Genomic DNA, 18723 nt, shown 5'->3' on the forward strand with positions numbered 1-18723 from the left:
GCCAGGCTGCACTTGCAATTTAACTGTATAAATAATTGCAGGACAAAACTGAGCCTTGCCGTCACCAATTAATTAAGCAGCACAGACACAGCCTGCCGTCCATACTATGGTCCTCAGGCAACTGTAAAGCCCAGGTTTGTGCTAGGTAACATCAGTGGCATCAACATTGTTAGGTGAGTTTTGTGATACTACAATGTGTAACTACCAGAAAAACTGTAACATTAGTTGTGCAGTTCTTAAACAATGGGGTTTTTTTATTGTTAATGATAAACTGGTGATTTTCATGGGTTTTTTTGTCCTTAGTTAACAGGATAGCATATTTCCCCATGCTTACAGGTGTTACACTCCAGTAGAAATACCATAGCCTCTATAAAGGGAATTACTGTTATTGACTGAACAGGGCTGGGATTTCACACCATAATGGATGCTGTTGCTTTAAAATGCTAGTTCTTCCCAGTTGTTGATTTCCTATCTAAGGTACATTTTTTGCTACAAAAAGATCAATAATTTATTACGCTGTCTTTTTGGGGCAATAGTTTGGGGGCATATTTTGTAAAAATGTGGCTTTTGTCCACAGAAACTACAGAAATGCCAAAAACCTAACTAATTTTTTATTTCTTCTGAAAGGTACTTGAGCATTTAAAAATCAAGGGAAGACAAACATAAGACTAGAAAATACAAATACTTCCCATTACATTGCAAAATGGCAATGAAAACCTCTCCAGGTGTAAAGTAGGGCCTGATTTTACAGTCGTTGGGTATATGTACCAATCCTGAGTATAAACACAGAGAAAGCAATCAGGCCGTGTATCAGAGTAACAAGCACTACTGATCAGAAGCAAGTCTGGGAAACTTTGGCATGCATTCTCTGAACCATGTTTATTTTAACAGGCATCTTATGGGCCTTAAAACTCCATTTTTAAGGAGGCTACAAACGGGACAAATAAGTGGACAACTGAAAGGCACTTTGTCTCTGTTAGAAACTGTCAGTGGTGCAAATGAGGCTGTTAGAAGGAAAGGATTAGTATTTGAATGACAGAGTAGGCTTCCACATTACCTTTGAGGCCTGGAACAAGAATTTGAACAGAGCAGGACTCCTCTGCAATATGTTGAGGATATCCAGACTTTAGCAGTGACAGGAAGGCAAGGCTAATTAGAGTCACCAAGAAAACCAGATCTCTCTTCATAATGAGCACTTACAGGTCACTGACTCCTAAACAAAAGAATGAATAAACAGTTAAGAATTCCAAAGACTTTCAACAGTTTCTGAACATATGCAGCATCCTACTACAAATACAATATATTTTTGTGTGCCATAACCCACACAGAATGAGAAGAACATGTGCAGGTCCTCCAAGCAGGTTGTGTGTTCCACAGACATACATGAAACATGCAGCAGCACATTCAGCAGCTCATTTTGGTGTTAGACTGGGTAAAATAAAGCTCAGAAGAAATTTAGTTAAGAATTAGGAGATTAAGCAATGCTAATAATATGCAATTCTGTGTTCACGATTTCTTATTGGAGGCGGGGATCTGGAAAGGTCAAAGGAGAAAATATAGTACACAGCCTTGCACTGAAAGATATTGCCACTTAGAGTGCATACTGCTCTAAAGAGGCAATTCAGTAGGTGATGAGACCAACCTAAGGGCCTGAAATTTCACTTCCCATCTACCTGAGCACTGAAATTGTGCCCAGCAAATTGTCTGATACAATAGCCCTCATGTAACTCATTGAGGGTGGAAGGTAGATAATATTTCACTATATCATGCAATGAAGTTACATAAGAGTCTTCAATAAATCCTGAAAAGTTTTACCTCTGAAACATACCCTTGTTTAAGCCTACAAGTGAAATGGCTTGCCTGTTATTAGGATGTGAAGAAATCTCTCAGAAAACAACAGTACAGAAATGGACCTTGTTTGAAAGGACCATCAAAAGTCAATATTTAGGGGATCTGTAGAAATACCCTTTGACAAAAGTGTTATTGATGTACTTCTGACATGTTTTTCCAGTCCTTTCACCAAGGCTCTGTACTACACAAACGAGCCGAAAGTGATATCAGGGTTTCAAGAGAAAGTACCTGTATATCATCTTTTATAGCTACAATACAGATGTGTGCATTTCACATCTAGAGCAAGAAGATTGGGCTATATTACTCCCCACTCCTTGATTCCCTTCAAAAATAAGCCAAGTAAGATTAGGCACAGGTGTGGGGTCAGTACGTGGGTCTGTACATCTCAACATGTTGGGAGTCTAGGAGGGTGGATCTGTTATTCTGGGGATGGCCTGAAGGCATAACTGCCCTTTAGCAGGGACAGGATAATAAGGAGCTTCAGGGTAAGAATGAGCAGATAATAAAACTTAAGGGATGGAGCAAGAGGAAGGCAGACTGCCCTCCACATGCAGCAAATTTCAGTTTTGCCTATACTATTAAAAAGCCTTGCTCTAATTTTCAGTTCCACTATCAACTCTGATATGTTTAATAGATGTCTTAGCAGCAGGACTAAGTAGACGACTTTGGAGTTGGAGGAATAAATTATACCTCTGAGTTTCTGTCCAGTTTGTGCTTCCATTATCCTCTTGGAGATAAAATGAGTAGACTGCAGCAGGGGGGTCAGATGGGAGCAGATTTTGTCTCCCCCCTCATGTGGGGACAGCACAGCATGAGTTACAGGAGAGGTTGTTCTACCTCACAACGTCCTCGCTACACCATCTGCTGCTACACCCACACTGCAGGGCAGGGGTGCTCCATAATACACCTCCCAGTTCTCACTGATCATCCAGATTCAGGGCACAAACTGGTGTACACTGTGAGCCCTTTTTGACCCAAATCTCTTCCCCAGCTTTCCTTCCAATGGAGAGTGAGGTGCAGCAGGAGGACCACGCCTGAAAAAAGGTGGGGTCTATGCTTGGACCTGGGAAGAGCTCCTGGGTCAAGGGATCTTGATACAGTCATAGTCTAATGGGCTACAGCGGGGCAGGAAAACCTAAGGAAAACCACTGGTTCTGGGTAATCCTCCCATGGAGCAAGGGAGGAACAGGGACTATCTGGGGATCTTCATAGCCACAACATGCCATGCTCCCATAATGGGACAGGCATGAACTACTTCATAGACAATCTTTGCCAACCAGAAAGACCCGGGAGAGTGTGGTCCAAAAAAAAAAGAAGTTTCCACTAAGTTGTAATGTAACAATTTTATTTTCAAGGCCTTTGTTTCAATTGCCTATTACCTTTTAGTCTAGCAGATGACAATACAGACAATCTTATTAGAGATGCATTCTGTACCCTCACCAACATTCCTGTCAGACTACTAAGTACTAATGTCATTTACAAAGTCTCCTCTCATAGCTTAGGGTGCAGTTTCTGGAGGGACACCACTCACCCATATACAGGTGTTTACAGTATATTTTTTTTTTTCTCCTTTCAAGAGTGCTCAGTTCCCAAAATTTTGCTTATGTTACCACAACTAAGATGACTGCAGCTCATATATACATGTCTGAATCAGCTTTAAAGTATCTAGCTCAGGTATTGCTAGGAGCATAGAAACCCACAAAAGTACAAAACTTGGCTGCTCAAATATTTAGGCCAAATTAAGTTTTGTCACAATTACAGCAACATCACTCAAGGCTTCTCAAGAATGCAGGCAAAAATGAATTTTGCCACCCAAGGATGAGGAACCAGAGCTGGAGGAGAAGGCACATCACAAAGGTGAACACAGAGAACAGAAATGGGAAGGGCACGAAGAGTAATGGAAATTTGGATGTAAAGGTTCTACTGCCATAGATAAGCAGCAACCAGCCCAGCTCCACAGGGCTCTGACAGACAAAACGAGCAAGAAATATCTGCTGTGTTCCGGTCCTCTGCTGTCTTGGCCTACTTCCTCCTTTGCCTATGCACAGAGACAGCCCAAACTACTAGAAACAAGGTCAGGCCACTAGCCACCTTACAGCTATTTTCCAGGGTTATAGAAACTATTTGACCACAGTCTTGATATAGTTTTGCAGTATCAGATCTCTGTGATAGCACCCTTCTCCCAAATATCCTCATGTGCATAACAAACAAAATACGTCACCTACATTAATCTTGAAAATTCCTAACCCCAGAGTAGAGTAGAAGGCACTGCATCTTGGTGTACTTTGTGGCTCATGGTATCCACAGTGGATGGTCCTGCCTCTTTTTGTCAAGTCCGTAATTCACAACAGTCAGCAAGCAAAAGAGTGAGCAACAAAATCTAGCCAAGAGGAAAGGTTGAGGAGAAGGGTGCTTCTCCAGATCTTCTCTTCAAAGGCTTCTAGGGCCAGTCCTGGCACTTGAATAGTCAGTGCTGGTAGACTGGAAAGTGAGGGAGTCCATGGCAAGAACAGGCTTCGCAATGCCCAGTTAGGGATCAGCGCTCCCTATGTGGGAAAGCAGTGAGTTGCGGTTGCCTCAGCCAGCCAGGAGGACTTGGCAAAGACTCGTGCCTGGAAGTCTCTTCCAGACACCTGAAGGTAGGTGTTTAACCCTCAGCAGTGGCCATCTTTGAGGGAGAGGGAGTGGGACCATCTTGGACAACAGCCACACTGATGCTCTGTGGACTGAGCAAACAGAGGCCATGAGTCACAGAATCACAGAATCATCTAGGTTGGAAAAGACCTTGAAGATCATCTAGTCCAACCATTAACCTAACTAAGTCCTGCCTGACTTAGCCTGCAGATCCCACCCCACAGTCCAGGAGAGCACCTGGCAACGAGCCTGCAGGACATGCTAGGCAGGGCATCCCACCGCTTCCTTGTAGCAGGGGCACTTCAGGATCCAGCAGATCAGACAAAGAGGCTTTCAAGTCAAGTGGTTCAGATACACAGCTGAAAGCCTGGGAATTAGGCAGTTTCAGCAGGAGCACCCAGAAGGTGATGATAAGGATTCTCAACAGACAAATCAGAGAGGGGAATGAAATGGCCTGAGATGGAAGAAGGAATTGAAATTAAGAGGGTGCTCCAGTCTCTGCTTTAGTGAATAAAAAGGAAGCATCACCTCTGGTTGCATTTTATGAGGTTTTAGATGTACCCAGACTACAACTGAAAGATCAAAGCCTCCAGGTACATTAAATATTAATCTGCCTTTGCAAATTCCTACACAGCTCAGAGATGAGACAGAGGCATCAAGCAGCAGAGAACTGTCAGGGCTGCTTGGTGGCTCTGCTCAGCAGCCAGATATGAAGAATTTTCTGGGAAAAACAAAACCTCCAATGAAGCTTTCATCACATTCCCCACCGCCTGCTGCTGCTGCAGGGCTTACAAACCTCAGAGACACAGGGGATACACCTCACCCTACCTCCTGATAGCTCAACTCACAGAGAAAATTGATTCATTCCAGAAAACAGAGCTTCTTAGTATCAGTCAGGTCACAAAACCCGGACCCATATGAACACTTGGGAAATTACCTTGGTCTGAGAAGAGCCACTGACAGAGGAAATCTCTGAAGAGGTTGCAGATTAAATACTTTATGGAGTCTACAACTGCACTAAAGGGACACAGTAGTAGTAGAAATCAAACCAAAAGCACTTTGGATATCACTTTCTCCACCTTTTCCTGCGTTAAAAAGAAACCTTATTTTCTGCAGCTAAATTTGCCTTATATGATTAAAGTAAGAGTTTGAACTCCAGATATGTGCTACAGCAGTACCTTTCATTTTAAAATCCTGGAAAATTCCTTGCCTTTCTGACCTACTTTCAATCCTTTCAGGCCAAGATTCATAAAGGCATTTAGAAAACTAAATTCCACTGAAACTGGTCCTCAGAAAGACATGCCAGCCTGTTTTTTCAAACACTATCTTGGCCCTGGTATTTGGAGTATCTTCAGTGTTGGTAAAACCAATGCCAGATAGAAACCTAGAGATGTTCAGCACTTGTAAAAATATGAATATTTTCTCACTTTTTATGCAGAGGTCAGGAGTCAAAATTGCAGCACTTATAATGGTGGCCACTAAATCAGCATAAGCTGACAGCTTTGAAAAAAAAATGAGAGAAGGAGGAAAAGGCAGCATTTAAATGTCCTTTCCTTTAAAAAAAAAATAGCAAAACATCTCTATTCCCATTAGGAATGGAAACATACCAAATGCAACTAGCACAATAATTTCAAAACAACTTTTGAGATATGTCAGCTTTAGGGAATCTGCCTCAGTTGCCAAGAGAGAAGAGGTTTATTAAGCCAGGCTACAAGTGACAAGTCCTTGAGAGGTCATCAGAGAATCCCCAAGGCACCACAGACTCACTCAAAACTGCTGCAGGACCGGCCAGGCCAGCTGGCACACAGCACTCCTTGAGCTCCCCCACTTCCCCCCCAGCCGTGTATAGAAAGCTTGGAGATCACTTCAGCCAGCAAATGCCTCATGCATGAAGACCCTGTATCTGCCAGCGCCTGTTCCACAAGGGCCGGTGGCTTATTGTACAATGTTATTTTGGACCTAGAAGCAACAACACAGATGATCTGCCTAGTTGAATCCAAATGGCTGAGAAATGCTGAAGGAAAATGATGTTTGCTGGCATTAATACTCAGCCAGGCAAGAGCTACGGAGTGGCTGCAATCCTCTGTATAATCCTATGGGACTCCTCTTTGAGCTATTTTTATTTCACTGAGTTGGTTTCACTCTTATTACAATTTTTTATTATTATTTTAAAACTATACTTCATTCTCAGGGATCTGAGCTGAATTATCTATATTCTGAATTGAGTATGTTCCTGGTACAGACAGGCACACAGATCTGCAGAGCCACAGCCACATTTGGTGGGTGATTTTCCCAAGCAGGTTTGAGTCAGCGCTACAGACATATCAACAGCTTTCAACAGTTTTCACTCCCCTGACTTTTCAAGTCCTCGTCACCCACATCCCGACACCTCCCAGAACTATCTGGCAGCCTGTGTGTCCTCAAATGCACCGGTAGGCCCTAAGCCGCATCCTAACGGATGCAACACGTGCCCACAAAATCATGCCACTGAAATGCCAGGCTGTGACAGACCTCACACTATTTCAAACATTTTGAACAGATAAAAGCCAAAAAAAAAAGTAATTAAGTCCCAGGGCTACAAGGGTAACACCAGGGCCCAGCGCAGATCAGGGATATGTTTCTGGGGGAAGCGGGAGAGGCAGCAGGGACAAGTCTCCAGCGCTCTGCATGCAAGCTGCTTTTCACTCCTTAGCCTGAGGACTGCAGATCATTCCCTGGAGAAGATGTCTTTCACACTAGAGACGAAATCCATGTCAATGACCTCTTCTTTCTCCATTACAGCCTTGCTGATCATCCTAACCTACAGATGTTTTGCGTAGCTATGCTTTTACTTTATCTAAGCATTTTCTCATTTGTCCTCCCAGCCCCCTCGTGCATTACCTTGGGTAATCAAGAGTTCACCGTTCAGCTGAAATATAAAAATCAGAATCAATGATAAAGCTGCTTAAACAATGGGTGATCATTTTCGTAATGTTGCAACGCTCTGAAGCTAAATTCTATGTGTTGATTTAAAGGTTAAAGCAATAGGCTTGAAAGATTTTTTTTGAATCCTTAAATGTTAATACCGTACAATTGCAAAAATGAGGACCGTAACTGCCGTGACTACAAAGTCTCTGTGAAATCTATGGAGCATGGAGTAGCATAAAGCAGAGACATAACACATTTCAGGTCCTGATGATGCTGAAGAACAGCGAGGTTTGCTGCAGAGGACAAAAGAGTGAGTCTAAGCTGATGGGAAGCTAACATTACCTAAAAGCCTAACTGATAGGAAGTCATTGGTTACTCCCTAAAGTACACTTAATTCTGGCTCAATACAGCTATTTCCTCAGCTGATGTTTGTGAGGTGTAAGGGACTATTATTTCTGACTGTACAACGTAGGTGCCCTTGTCATACATAGGAATAGTAGCCTCACTTTTCATCAGGAAGAATGTTTTTAAAAATTGAGACAAAATTCTTACTGATGTAGTTCTGCTGAAGTCAATGAGTTTATGTCAGAATTAACTTACTGTCATCTGTGCTGAAAATATAAAATCAGAGCTTTAGCAAGGGTGAGATGAAAATAGTGCCAGTGTTTTCAAAACCTGTAACTAGAGGGAGATGGGACCCATGTGATTTCTTACCCCAAGTGACAAATCTCTCACAATAGCTCTATATGGGTTTTTTTAGATAGTAGAGAATAACACTCAAGTAGAATTTTTCTTTGTCTGTGTATCTCTCAGAGACAAAGAGAAATGTAAACAAAATTTCTCCTACAATGTTTTAATCAAAATCCCTAGTAGATGACCATATCTCTGCCATAGCCTCATTTGCAGCTATAGTTTACAGACATAGTTTGTAATTTTGGGTGCCATCCTTGATATATGTCAGAGCAAATCTTCAGTATTTTTAACCACCCCAAAATCAAAAAATATGCACAGCTCAAATATAGGTGTGAGTTTTTCTAAACCCTGTGTCTAAATTGTCTCAGTTCAGCACCATTCCTATAAAGCATCTACATGAGAACCTGACGGTATTCCCACACACCCGTCTGTAGGAACTAAACCACCAAGGATTCACCAAGAATCAGTGAATGATGTGCAGAATGACGCAGGGTACATTTCTTTACATGGATAAATACATATTATTTACATATGCATTTGACATCTTATTTCTGAAGCTTTAAGACATCACTTTTCAGTCCTCCACGTCCACAGAGGCTTACGATTGGCTGTAGAAGTTGGGATATTTGTGCAATATTTAGGTGCTTAAGACCCATTCAACCATTTTAGGCTTTTCAATATGTTCTCACCCTCCAGGCATTTAGAGGTTTTCCAGGTGGGCCTGACAGTTGTCTTCTTGAGGGCATTGGACAGGCTCCAAAGGCAAACTTAACCTGAGGAGGGTGGTCTCAGTCCCACAGCTACATTCTTGGAGGTGCAGAGAAGAGGCAGAAAGGTCTATCAAGGCCCCATCCAATCACCCCAGACATGTCAGCAATGGCACATGCTTTTTGCACAACAGAAATGCCACTCAAGTATTGATCCAAAAGGTGAGAAGTACCAGCTGTGGAACATCCTTAACTTAAAAGGATTTGAACCCACAGCTCCAGTTCCCCAGGAGAGTAATGGACTCAGTAGGTGATATTAGACTACACCCAGTCATGTCATATTAAAGGATAGAAGGCAAGCTGGGAAGAAGCCTAGTGGTAGGACACTAGAATAAAAAGGACAAAATGAATGTTTTCCCTTCCCTGCTTTCTGTTTTTATGTCTTACAATTGATTCATGTATAAACACATGGACAGGTCAGGAACGCCCAGAGAGAAGACAAAATCTAAGCAAAGCAGTTTATGAGGATAGAGGAAGAGTAGAGACAAGAGAAGAGACATAGGACGTAGACTACTAGTGGGAGAACACAAAGCAGAAGCGAAAAAACAGAGAGTCCTGACCAAGGGAGTGTGGCAGAGGAAGGACAGAGGGATAGATGGCACCATCCCAGAGTGCAAGTGGATGGGAGAAAGGTATGCTTTCAGTTGCCCCAGCATTCTACTCCTCACTGAGGAGTAGCACAAACACAAAAGGGCAGAAACAGCTTTTGCCCCCATTTTCTCACGCATTAGATATGCAACAGCTGCAAGTACGGCACCTCAAAAAGTGAACTACAAGACAGAGCACAGCTGGCATTAGGAGATGCCTATTTAGCAAGACAACTTTGCTTAGATCCAGATCTCACGCTAGCAGAAGTTATAAGCAGACCCTTGGGTAAGATTTAACCATTCTGGTTTAGGTGCTCAGTCTGAGAAAAACACCCTGAGCTCCCTGTATAATCAAATCAGAGAAAGGCACCTTCGCATGGGGATTCATTTCACCCCAAAGCAGGACAGATAATTTACTCTGGAGGTATCTATTCATTGCCCAGTATGACTAGCTCAGCCTTGAAGGTATGTAAGGTTACGTGAGGGGAGTCCCACCGTTGCTAATTAGCTAAGCCAATCTATGGGAGGGCTAACAGCAGCCTGGCTTCCCCACTGCAGTCACACGTTACCCTCCCCTTCTCTGTACTGTCACCAACCACCAGCTGATCTCATCATGAGCTAGCACAGGCTGCTACGCCAGCAGAAAGCTATTCTTCTTTTTGTAATGTTATTTTTCAGTTGATTTAGTTCCTTGGTTCCTGCTGAGGGTAAAATGGCCATCATTCCTGTGAAAAATGTTGCCAGCCAGGGAAAGAAATGCCCTTGGCAGCAGCTGAGATAGCCTTCAGCATGTTATAAAATTGTGCCCTTGCATGCCAGCAGCATACAGAAAACAGAAAGATGCGTAAGTGAAAGAATTAAAGTGACTAAATTCACAAAAAAACACAAAACAAAACACCAGCACATAATTAGAGTGGGAACATTTTAAAAGGAGGAAAGATATGGCAAAATACCAGGCTGCAATGGAAAATAATATCCAGCAAAAGATACAGAGCACCAGAGATACAACAACATGAGGCATTTTGCAATAACACGCAAGCCACCAAGAGTCATGGAAATGATCCAAGAGTGTTATCCTCAAATGACAAGGACATACTTCTCGGAATGATATCCTCAATATAACAAAACACCATGGTACATAAGCATGCACGATCAAAATCTTGCATTTGAATTGGGGCAGTGTCAATGCAATTTCATCAAAAGGTTATTTTTATTCTCAGGCTGGGGATCTGCAGAGACCAAATAACACTCTACATGTGATCCTATGCTGAACCCTTCATATCAGCTCCCATGAGCCCGGGAAAAGGAGGGAAATAAGTTATATTGGTGACAGAAAGACCAACAATACCTTCAGTAAAACGGCCAAACCCCAATGTAAGAGAAAAATTAAGAGCATCAGAGCAAAAAGCAAGCCTCACAGGAAATACAGCCACATATCTTCACTGGACAAATGAAGGGTAAACTTGATAACAATAGTACTATTCAATGTCCTTTCACTCTTAGAGCTCTGAAACACCTTTCCAATTGCAGATAAGGAAAAAAGACAAAAGGAAGGGGAACCTACCAAAGCAACTCCCCAGATTACAAGAAAATACATGGCTGGTACATAGAAATGGTTGTAGAAGCAAAACGCAGTGGAAGAAAACCAGGTTTCTATGGGTCTGATGTGACTTAGTAAAAGCACACGCAAAGATACACGATTCCTGCAGATGACTAGACATTAACAAAGTTCTCAGAAGTCAAAGTATTCTTACACTAGTATGCTACAGCAGACTTTCACTGATCAGTCTATATCACTGGCAGTAGTCATAATCCTACTTATAAGGTATGCCAAATGGAAGTCAGCTGAAAGAATACCTTTCAGTGGCAAAACATTTCCCAGAGCAGTTCTTATATATACACCACAACATGTGCATTAGAAATCCTTTGCCGTGTACAATGCACTGGTGTACAAATATTTTTAAAAATTGAGAAAGGGTACAAGTGATTGGACGAAGGTTTGAGATGCTTTTGATAATCTCATTTTTTTTAAAAAAAGTGAATTCAGAAAGAAACAGATAAAATGTGTAGAACACAATCTGCAAACAAGGACGTTTATCTGATTCATATAAACTGAAGGTGTTACTTCTCTTATCCATATACCACAATGCTTCTGCTACCAAAAAATTCTTGAGTATGATAACTCTTTGTGAATTTTTCATTAAAGTCCTTCCATCTAACCAACTGCCCTGAGAGATTTCTTTATTTTAATAATGTACATTTCTAGGGAAGGATATAACAAGCTATGTTAAGTAAGTGATAACTACTGACATTTCCACCTGCTTTGATACTCTAACAATAGCAGCAGATGCATTTTTCACACAGCTAGAACATGACCGGAGGCCAGTTGTGCACAAATTAAGAAGCTGCACATCAGCTAAGCAGTGATCACCTGAACCTCAGCGTGTATCTGTTCAGCATTTACAGGGAACTTACAGGAACAAAACCTAATGCTACTGCTCTGATTACGTTGCTGCCAGTAAAAGAAAAGGCTTCAGAAGTGTTAAAGACTACACTGACCTTGCCCTGGCTGAAATCCCAGCATCTGTCAGTTGACTTAAGCAAAGGAGGAACAAACCGCAAAAACGAGACTTTCCACAGGTACTCTGCTGCCAAAAAGGTAATGGAGGAACCAATTCTAAACATATAAGAAACTCCATGTATCCAACACTATAGTTGTAACATTTAACATCATCTTCCCTAAAATCAAGGAACAATGTGAACGCAATCTGTGCAAACCAAGTCTAAATGGGTAAATGCATGTTTAAATAGAGAGTTGCTTAGAAGACAGAGTAAAAATTATTATGACCAGAACCATTAACAAAGCACCTCATAGGCCGTGGCATCAAATGCCAACAGATTTGTTTTACATGAAAGGATGCACACGTGTAGTTGTAGCTGATATAACAACTTCCCTGGGCATATCAAGTTGGCATTGCTTACACAAGCTTGACACACACCATCCAGAAACTAAAGTGTCAGGATTTGCAAGACATGGGATGCCCAGCTAGTCTCTTTTCAGATGGGAGGGTTTCAAGTTGACAGTAAAACCGCCCCAGCATCTACAGAGAGTGCTCTTTTTCAACAGTGTACTAAGTTCCCATTATACCCACAGCACTGTGGAAGTAGATATAGCAGTGGGCATGGTCTGCATAAAAATCCATGGTCATTTAAATCACTTCTGGTATAAACCTATTTACCCATCTCCACAAAACTTGCGAAGATAATACAGTTGCCTCCACATACGACACAGTTTAAACTTAAATAGTCCAACCTAAATAATTCTGGAGACATGATACTCAAGACATGAAGATATTTGGAAACTGGTAGAAATTCTCACATTCTACCTAAGAAGAACGTCACAAGGACTTCTTTAGACAAATCAGGTTCCTCATCTCTATTTCCTCAACAAAACAAGCAAAGATATTTATGAATGCTCTGTGAAAAAATATGCCTTGTTCTTTTAAGGACTGACCTTGAAAAGAAAGTACAGAAAAATTTATAATTCTCCCTTGATGAGTTAAGATTTAGCATTATGTTAAGAATTATTTAAATGGAGCAGACATAAGGAAATAGCTATATATGTTGCCAACAGATTTTAAACTAATTTTGAACTATTTAATTATAAATTACTGTAATATATTCATGCATTCATGAAGGTTTTATATAACATTTATAAAAACTACAGATTTTTTTGCCCTCCTCAATTACATGAAAGGCAATTCTGACATTACGGTATTAAACAACAAAGGAAGGAAACCTCCAACAAAGAGGTTTTTCAGCTGCAGCTCATAACATGGCTCTCATTACATCATCTCACCTCATCTCTGCATTGGCTTTAAACTGCAAGTTCATTGCACAACTAGAGAGAAACATTGTAAACGCATCTGCTGATGCTGCTGACAGATCCGCCACCCTGGAGTCTCCGCAGTGTGCGTAAGCAGTGCTTCTCCTGCTCTGTGACATGTCCTCAGTATATGTCTCCCTAACATTTCTTGTATGTAACTCCACTAACCAGCCAGTCATCAGAGACCTGTTTTCTCATTAACAGCATTCTGACAAGAGAGCTGAGAGACATTTTTCTTTTCCTACGTAATAAGACATTTTTTGCTGTTTCCTGTGCTAGGCCTTCTTTACATTCTTGTCTGGTGTTTTTATTTTGATTGGCTGCAATTACCATGCCATCTAACATTGCCAGTTCCTTCACATACTAGGTTTTTTTAAAGCTCTTTGCTTTAATTGACCAAAATTAGATGTTCTCTTATATACCCTTCTCTGATGATAATCCTAAAATTCTACTTACATTAATTAATATCCTTACAAAAAACTCCATGCTTTCTTGTCTCCCCTTAACTCTGATACAATCAACAGCCTTTGGTGTACAGGATTCATTTAAAGAAAGTGCTTGTGAAGACTTCTAAAATGGATGCAAGTTATTTTGGTGCCTTCTTTAGTGAAGGTGAACGATTTACGAACAATTCAGCCTCTGAGCAGTGTGTTCTTTAGCCAGCCAAGCACTACTTCATGTAAGCTTCATTGTCCAGCCCTTGCAGCACAGAAACAAGCAGACTGCCCTCAGCATTCAGACCAGATGGAGATCAAATCAACCCCCAATCCATGGTCTCTTGGAGGCCCATAGACTATTTCTAAGGAGTCCACTAAAGATCAATAACTGCATGCCTATTATCAGTAAGGTTCAATGTCTGCTGAAATCATCACCATCACAGGAGAATTTGGAGGTATCCACAACTAAGCCTGAAAATCACTCAAACTGAAATTCTTAGATTGCTCTCTGTAGGATTTCTTGTTATTAGTTATGCTTATTCCACAGCTAGTGAATCATACTAACAGGATCAAAAAATAAAAAAATAAAAAAAAAAATAAATCACAGAGTGAGCCATGCTTAAGACCAAAGACAGGCACCAGGAACCTGAGCACAGCTATGGACACAGCTTCATTCTTCAAGGTTCCCACTCAAAAAACAGCCAGAGTTGAAGCAGCTTCTCCTTCTACTCTCCATCCTTTGCTCTCATTCTTCACCCCTAAACCTCCAGAGGAAAGCTGCTGAAGTCAACACTGGCAACACTACCACTGAATCTGTACCTGTGGCCTCTTCCCAAGTCCAAACAAAGCATCCAAAACCATCTCCTAACAATTCAGCCACCTTAAGAGGGCAGGAAGTGCCTGTGGTTTTGTCAGGAAACTTCCTTGAGTGCCTAAACTCTTCTTACTGCACAGACCAGAAATGGCCAACATTTTGCCTGAAGAGAATGAAAAGACACTATTTGCTCACCTAGCCCATTTATGCCCATCAAGGAAACGTGACTAAACTCCTTCAGTCTCCTCTAAGCACACTGTAAGCAGGAAGGTTAATAGAAAACACAGCCATTCCCTTCCAAAACAGGGTGAGGAGATGTCTCTCTCTTGCAGACTAGCTTATTATGGGAGTGCTCATGCCAAAGGAATAGACTTCCCTGGACTGTTTAGGCTTTCTCTTCTTTTCTAAAATCAAAGCAGTGTCAACATCAGAAACTGTCTTGGGAGCTGTGGACACAATCTTGGATGTTCAGTGGTCCCACTTCCAAATTACTGTGTTGGTGACTGACAAGGGCACCTTTCCAGCAGATGGGAGGTTGGGGTTTGAAGCAGTGCAATGAGCTGCATGCAGATCTCCTGCTTCCCAAGTAAGTGCTCCCAGTCAGCAGATTATTACATGACAGCTGGGTAACAGCAGTCCATTTTTCAAAGAGGACTGTAGGAAACTGTTTTTTCAGAGCCAGTTTTCAGTCTCCATGCCTGAAGGACAACTGGGCACACACATTCAAGGCAAGGTTCCAGCTTCTGGAACTGAAGTTCCTGCAGGCACTTGGCACTAAAGGTGGTGAATTTATCCACTCCCACATGCAGCAGAGGGAATCCCGAAGCATCTCCCTCACAAGCATTTTCCAGACGGCTGCTGTGGCTATCACACACTTTGCTGGCTGTGGTGAGTCACTTTGTTCAGCACTTAGCTCTCCTCCATTAGCTCCATATAGCATGTAAACACTGTGGATTCTTGGTCTGGGGCCAGGTATCTAACTTGCAGCACTGTTAAATTGTTTATTCATGTCCATGTTTCATTCACATGCTTTATTGTTAGACTAGATGATCTTTAAAGGTCCATTCCATCCCAAGCCATTCCGTGATTCAGTGTAGAAGAAAACCAATGTAAAACCTAACCATCTGTCTTATTGCTCTGTTCTGGCCTCCAGAACACGCTATGGACCTCCTAATCAATCTACTGATACAGTTTTGAGGAAGCAGTGTCCAGTCGCAGCAACTAAGGATCCTCGGATCCTAATCAACAAGGAAGAGACTGGTCCAGTGATAAAGAACTCGAGCAGATCAACTTCCATTCTCTCCTTGCCTACAGACAATTTATATAACTACAGGCAAATCACTCAGGACTTTATTTTTCTGAAGAGGCACTTAGATGGCTAAGATGAGACCTCGTTGGATTTTCAAAACCAGCTCTTTTTAAAGCTTCAGACTTCTAGTAGGTTGTTTTCCTCTTGACTTAAGAGTTTACCTAGCTCTTCAAATCCAGCCATACTCCCCTGCAGCTTTCAGTTCCAAATATATAAAATGGAGCACATTTAGCATAAAAGTTGGCAGAAGTACTAACAAAGCTTTAGAAACATTTTTAAATGTTCCCTCCCTTGCACAGGTGTTGGCACAGCTGAAAACATCAAAAGGCTTTAAGCCTTTCTACTGACATATCAAATGCTTTTAAAGGGTCCTACTCTCACAGCCCACAAACAGGATGGTTTGTGGCTCATGTGCAAACCAGAAGGAAGTGCTTGAATTTTAAGAAGCTGATGGCTAGTTATCAACCAGTAATCCGAGGGGCTTTGCCTGCGGTTGATGCCTTACAAGCCCAATCTGTACCTCTTTCACTAGACTACCTTTCCCAAAATACATCCTAACACTGCTCTCATGGGGAAATGAAAATAGCACAACCCTGACCACACAGCCTTATGGGAAACATGGTTCAGCTATGAAGTCCAGCCAGTTGTGAAGTGCAACGCAAAGCACAAACTACACTTCCCAGGAGACACCACGAGAATATTTTTGGCTAAACTCGTCTGATTTTCAGCCAGAATACTTTGACAAAAGAACTAAACTACCCCAGAAAAGTGACACTTTTCTTTAAAAAGCTACCCTGCCAAAAGCCTTCCTACTTCAAAACGATTCTGGTTCAAGATTTTTTGGACAGCCCTAAAGATGGCTAAATAAGAGCTTTAGAAACAATGTAAAAATCACTCAAAAGTGATCAGAAAAAAAAGCCTTCAGCATAACATACAATTTATAAATTACACAGTAGATTTCTGCTGCTTCCACAGTGCAATTCTCTGCTGACTCTAAGACTACGCCATGTTTAAAATGCCATTTTGACTATGAATTTAAGTTACATATTCTCTTTCATGTATTAATTATAGCAATAATTTCATTTTAACAGATACATCTATGAATTTTCTGAAAGACATTCCAAATATTTTTAAAAGGAATACTCAACTTGGAAGTATTACTTCTTGTCTACAACATCTGCCTACCTTATTTATGCTGCATCAGTAGCATAGTAAAATTTTAGGGATATGTCTAATGAGTTGTCACAGATTAACATATCCTAATATTGTTATAAATCAGACCTTTAAATCAGTGTTTGTTTTATATTCTCTGATCACTGTAATGCCTTAATTGTTCATGATCATGTAAAGAAATACAAAAAATCTCAGCTAGAGAGGGAAACATAGGACAGTAGTTTTTACATTTACTACATTTTTAAAATCTTTCAATACCGAAAGGTCAAAGTTGTAGTATTTCCAGCCCAGAGGCTCTTTCTGTTTCACTGTACAGCAAGTGAAGTTGGGTATTTCAGTGATAGTGATTTGATTTTCCTAGAAAACAATCCCCCTCCTAAATTTCACTGCCTGTATCAAGCGCACATGTACGTATGCACAGAGGTCAGAATGGAAACTCGCAAGTCCCTTTATGAATCCTATTTTTCATACCTCATGTCTGAAAGCAGGCATGTGGCCTTCTGGTTACTGAAGTACAGCTTACTCTCATATTCCAGCTCATTTAGACCAAAATTTTATATCTTTACACACCCTTAAATTTCATTAAGCATTCCTGTATATTACTACTTACAACTTGATTTGGTTTTCACTGAGTTTGCTCTTAATTATCCAGTGGTGTAATTCCAGCCCTTACTGGATCTTCTGTCATCTGCTTAATTTCTGCAATGTCAGTCTTCATTCCCTGCTTTGCAGCTGTATTAAAAGCTCACTTTTTAGATTAGAAAACAGCCAGTCACTTAGGAATAAAAGTATTGGAGAAAAATGTGGAGAAAAGCACTTAATATTTCCAAAATTAAACTGATGTTGATTATCTGTTAGCAGGAATTACAACCCATTAATGAACTGTGGTAACTTTGAATTGTAGGAAAAGTTAAAATTCATATGCTCTTTTGTCTTTCCCTGCTCAAAGGAAAGCAAGATCTTCCAACTGTATTTGTACATTTTAAATACAAATCCCCCACTAAACAGGAATTCAGTGATTTAACCCACATGGGTGTTTCTCAATAGAAAGGTCCAACATTATCTGATAGAATCGAGTGAGCTCTTACTTCCCTCACCTTCCCCTACTATTTGAGGATCATCAATCATATTCTGCCACTTACAAAACAGCCCCCTAACAAACATCCAGGCTTTTCCCTCTACTGTCTTCTAAAGAGTGAAAGTATAAAAGTCTCCTACCTTACGGTTGCTGAGAAGATGGGAACTGCTGAATGCTTTGTGCCTGCAGGGACACTGCACAGATGAACCTCATTGCTGCTGTTTACAGAAGTCTGACAGTTTTTAATTTGAAAAGAGGTTGTCTTTTGCTTTTCGACAGTTCAACAAATCAGACAAAACAGTTGCAAGTGTTATCTGTAAACAGCTTCCTGTTTGAAATAGATCAGCTGTCCTGCAGGACAATAATTAGGAAAGAAGTGTGGGAAAGCTGAAGAGGTCCATGATGTAAGCTTTTTATTTTGGGAATGTACTTTTTTGGGAATGCACTCTTACTCTCCCCTCCTCCTCTCTAGCAGAGAACCCCTTTTTAACCATTTACAACTATTCAGCTCTAAGCCATGCATGCACACTGCCCCAGTATAGCACTTTTCTGGCTTTGCTTCAGTGAATATGAGAACACATGAAATG

General features: G+C 41.1%; 1 protein-coding gene across 2 annotated transcripts in view; it reads right to left on the reverse strand.

Annotated features, from left to right (window-relative positions):
- COLEC11 (collectin subfamily member 11) overlaps positions 1–18429 on the reverse strand; it is a 39584-nt gene extending 21155 nt beyond the window's left edge. For both annotated transcript variants that reach the window (XM_074864708.1, XM_074864707.1), the window contains exons 1-2: positions 18277–18429; positions 1058–1213 (exon numbers count right to left, since the gene is read on the reverse strand). In XM_074864708.1, coding sequence (XP_074720809.1) covers positions 1058–1187 — 130 coding nt within the window. In that variant the 5' untranslated portion in view covers positions 1188–1213; positions 18277–18429. The remainder of the gene's footprint in view (positions 1–1057; positions 1214–18276) is intronic.
- Between the last annotated feature and the right edge of the window lie 294 nt (positions 18430–18723).

Source organism: Strix uralensis, chromosome 3 (genome assembly GCF_047716275.1).
Source record: "Strix uralensis isolate ZFMK-TIS-50842 chromosome 3, bStrUra1, whole genome shotgun sequence".
NCBI classification, from domain to species: domain Eukaryota; kingdom Metazoa; phylum Chordata; class Aves; order Strigiformes; family Strigidae; genus Strix; species Strix uralensis.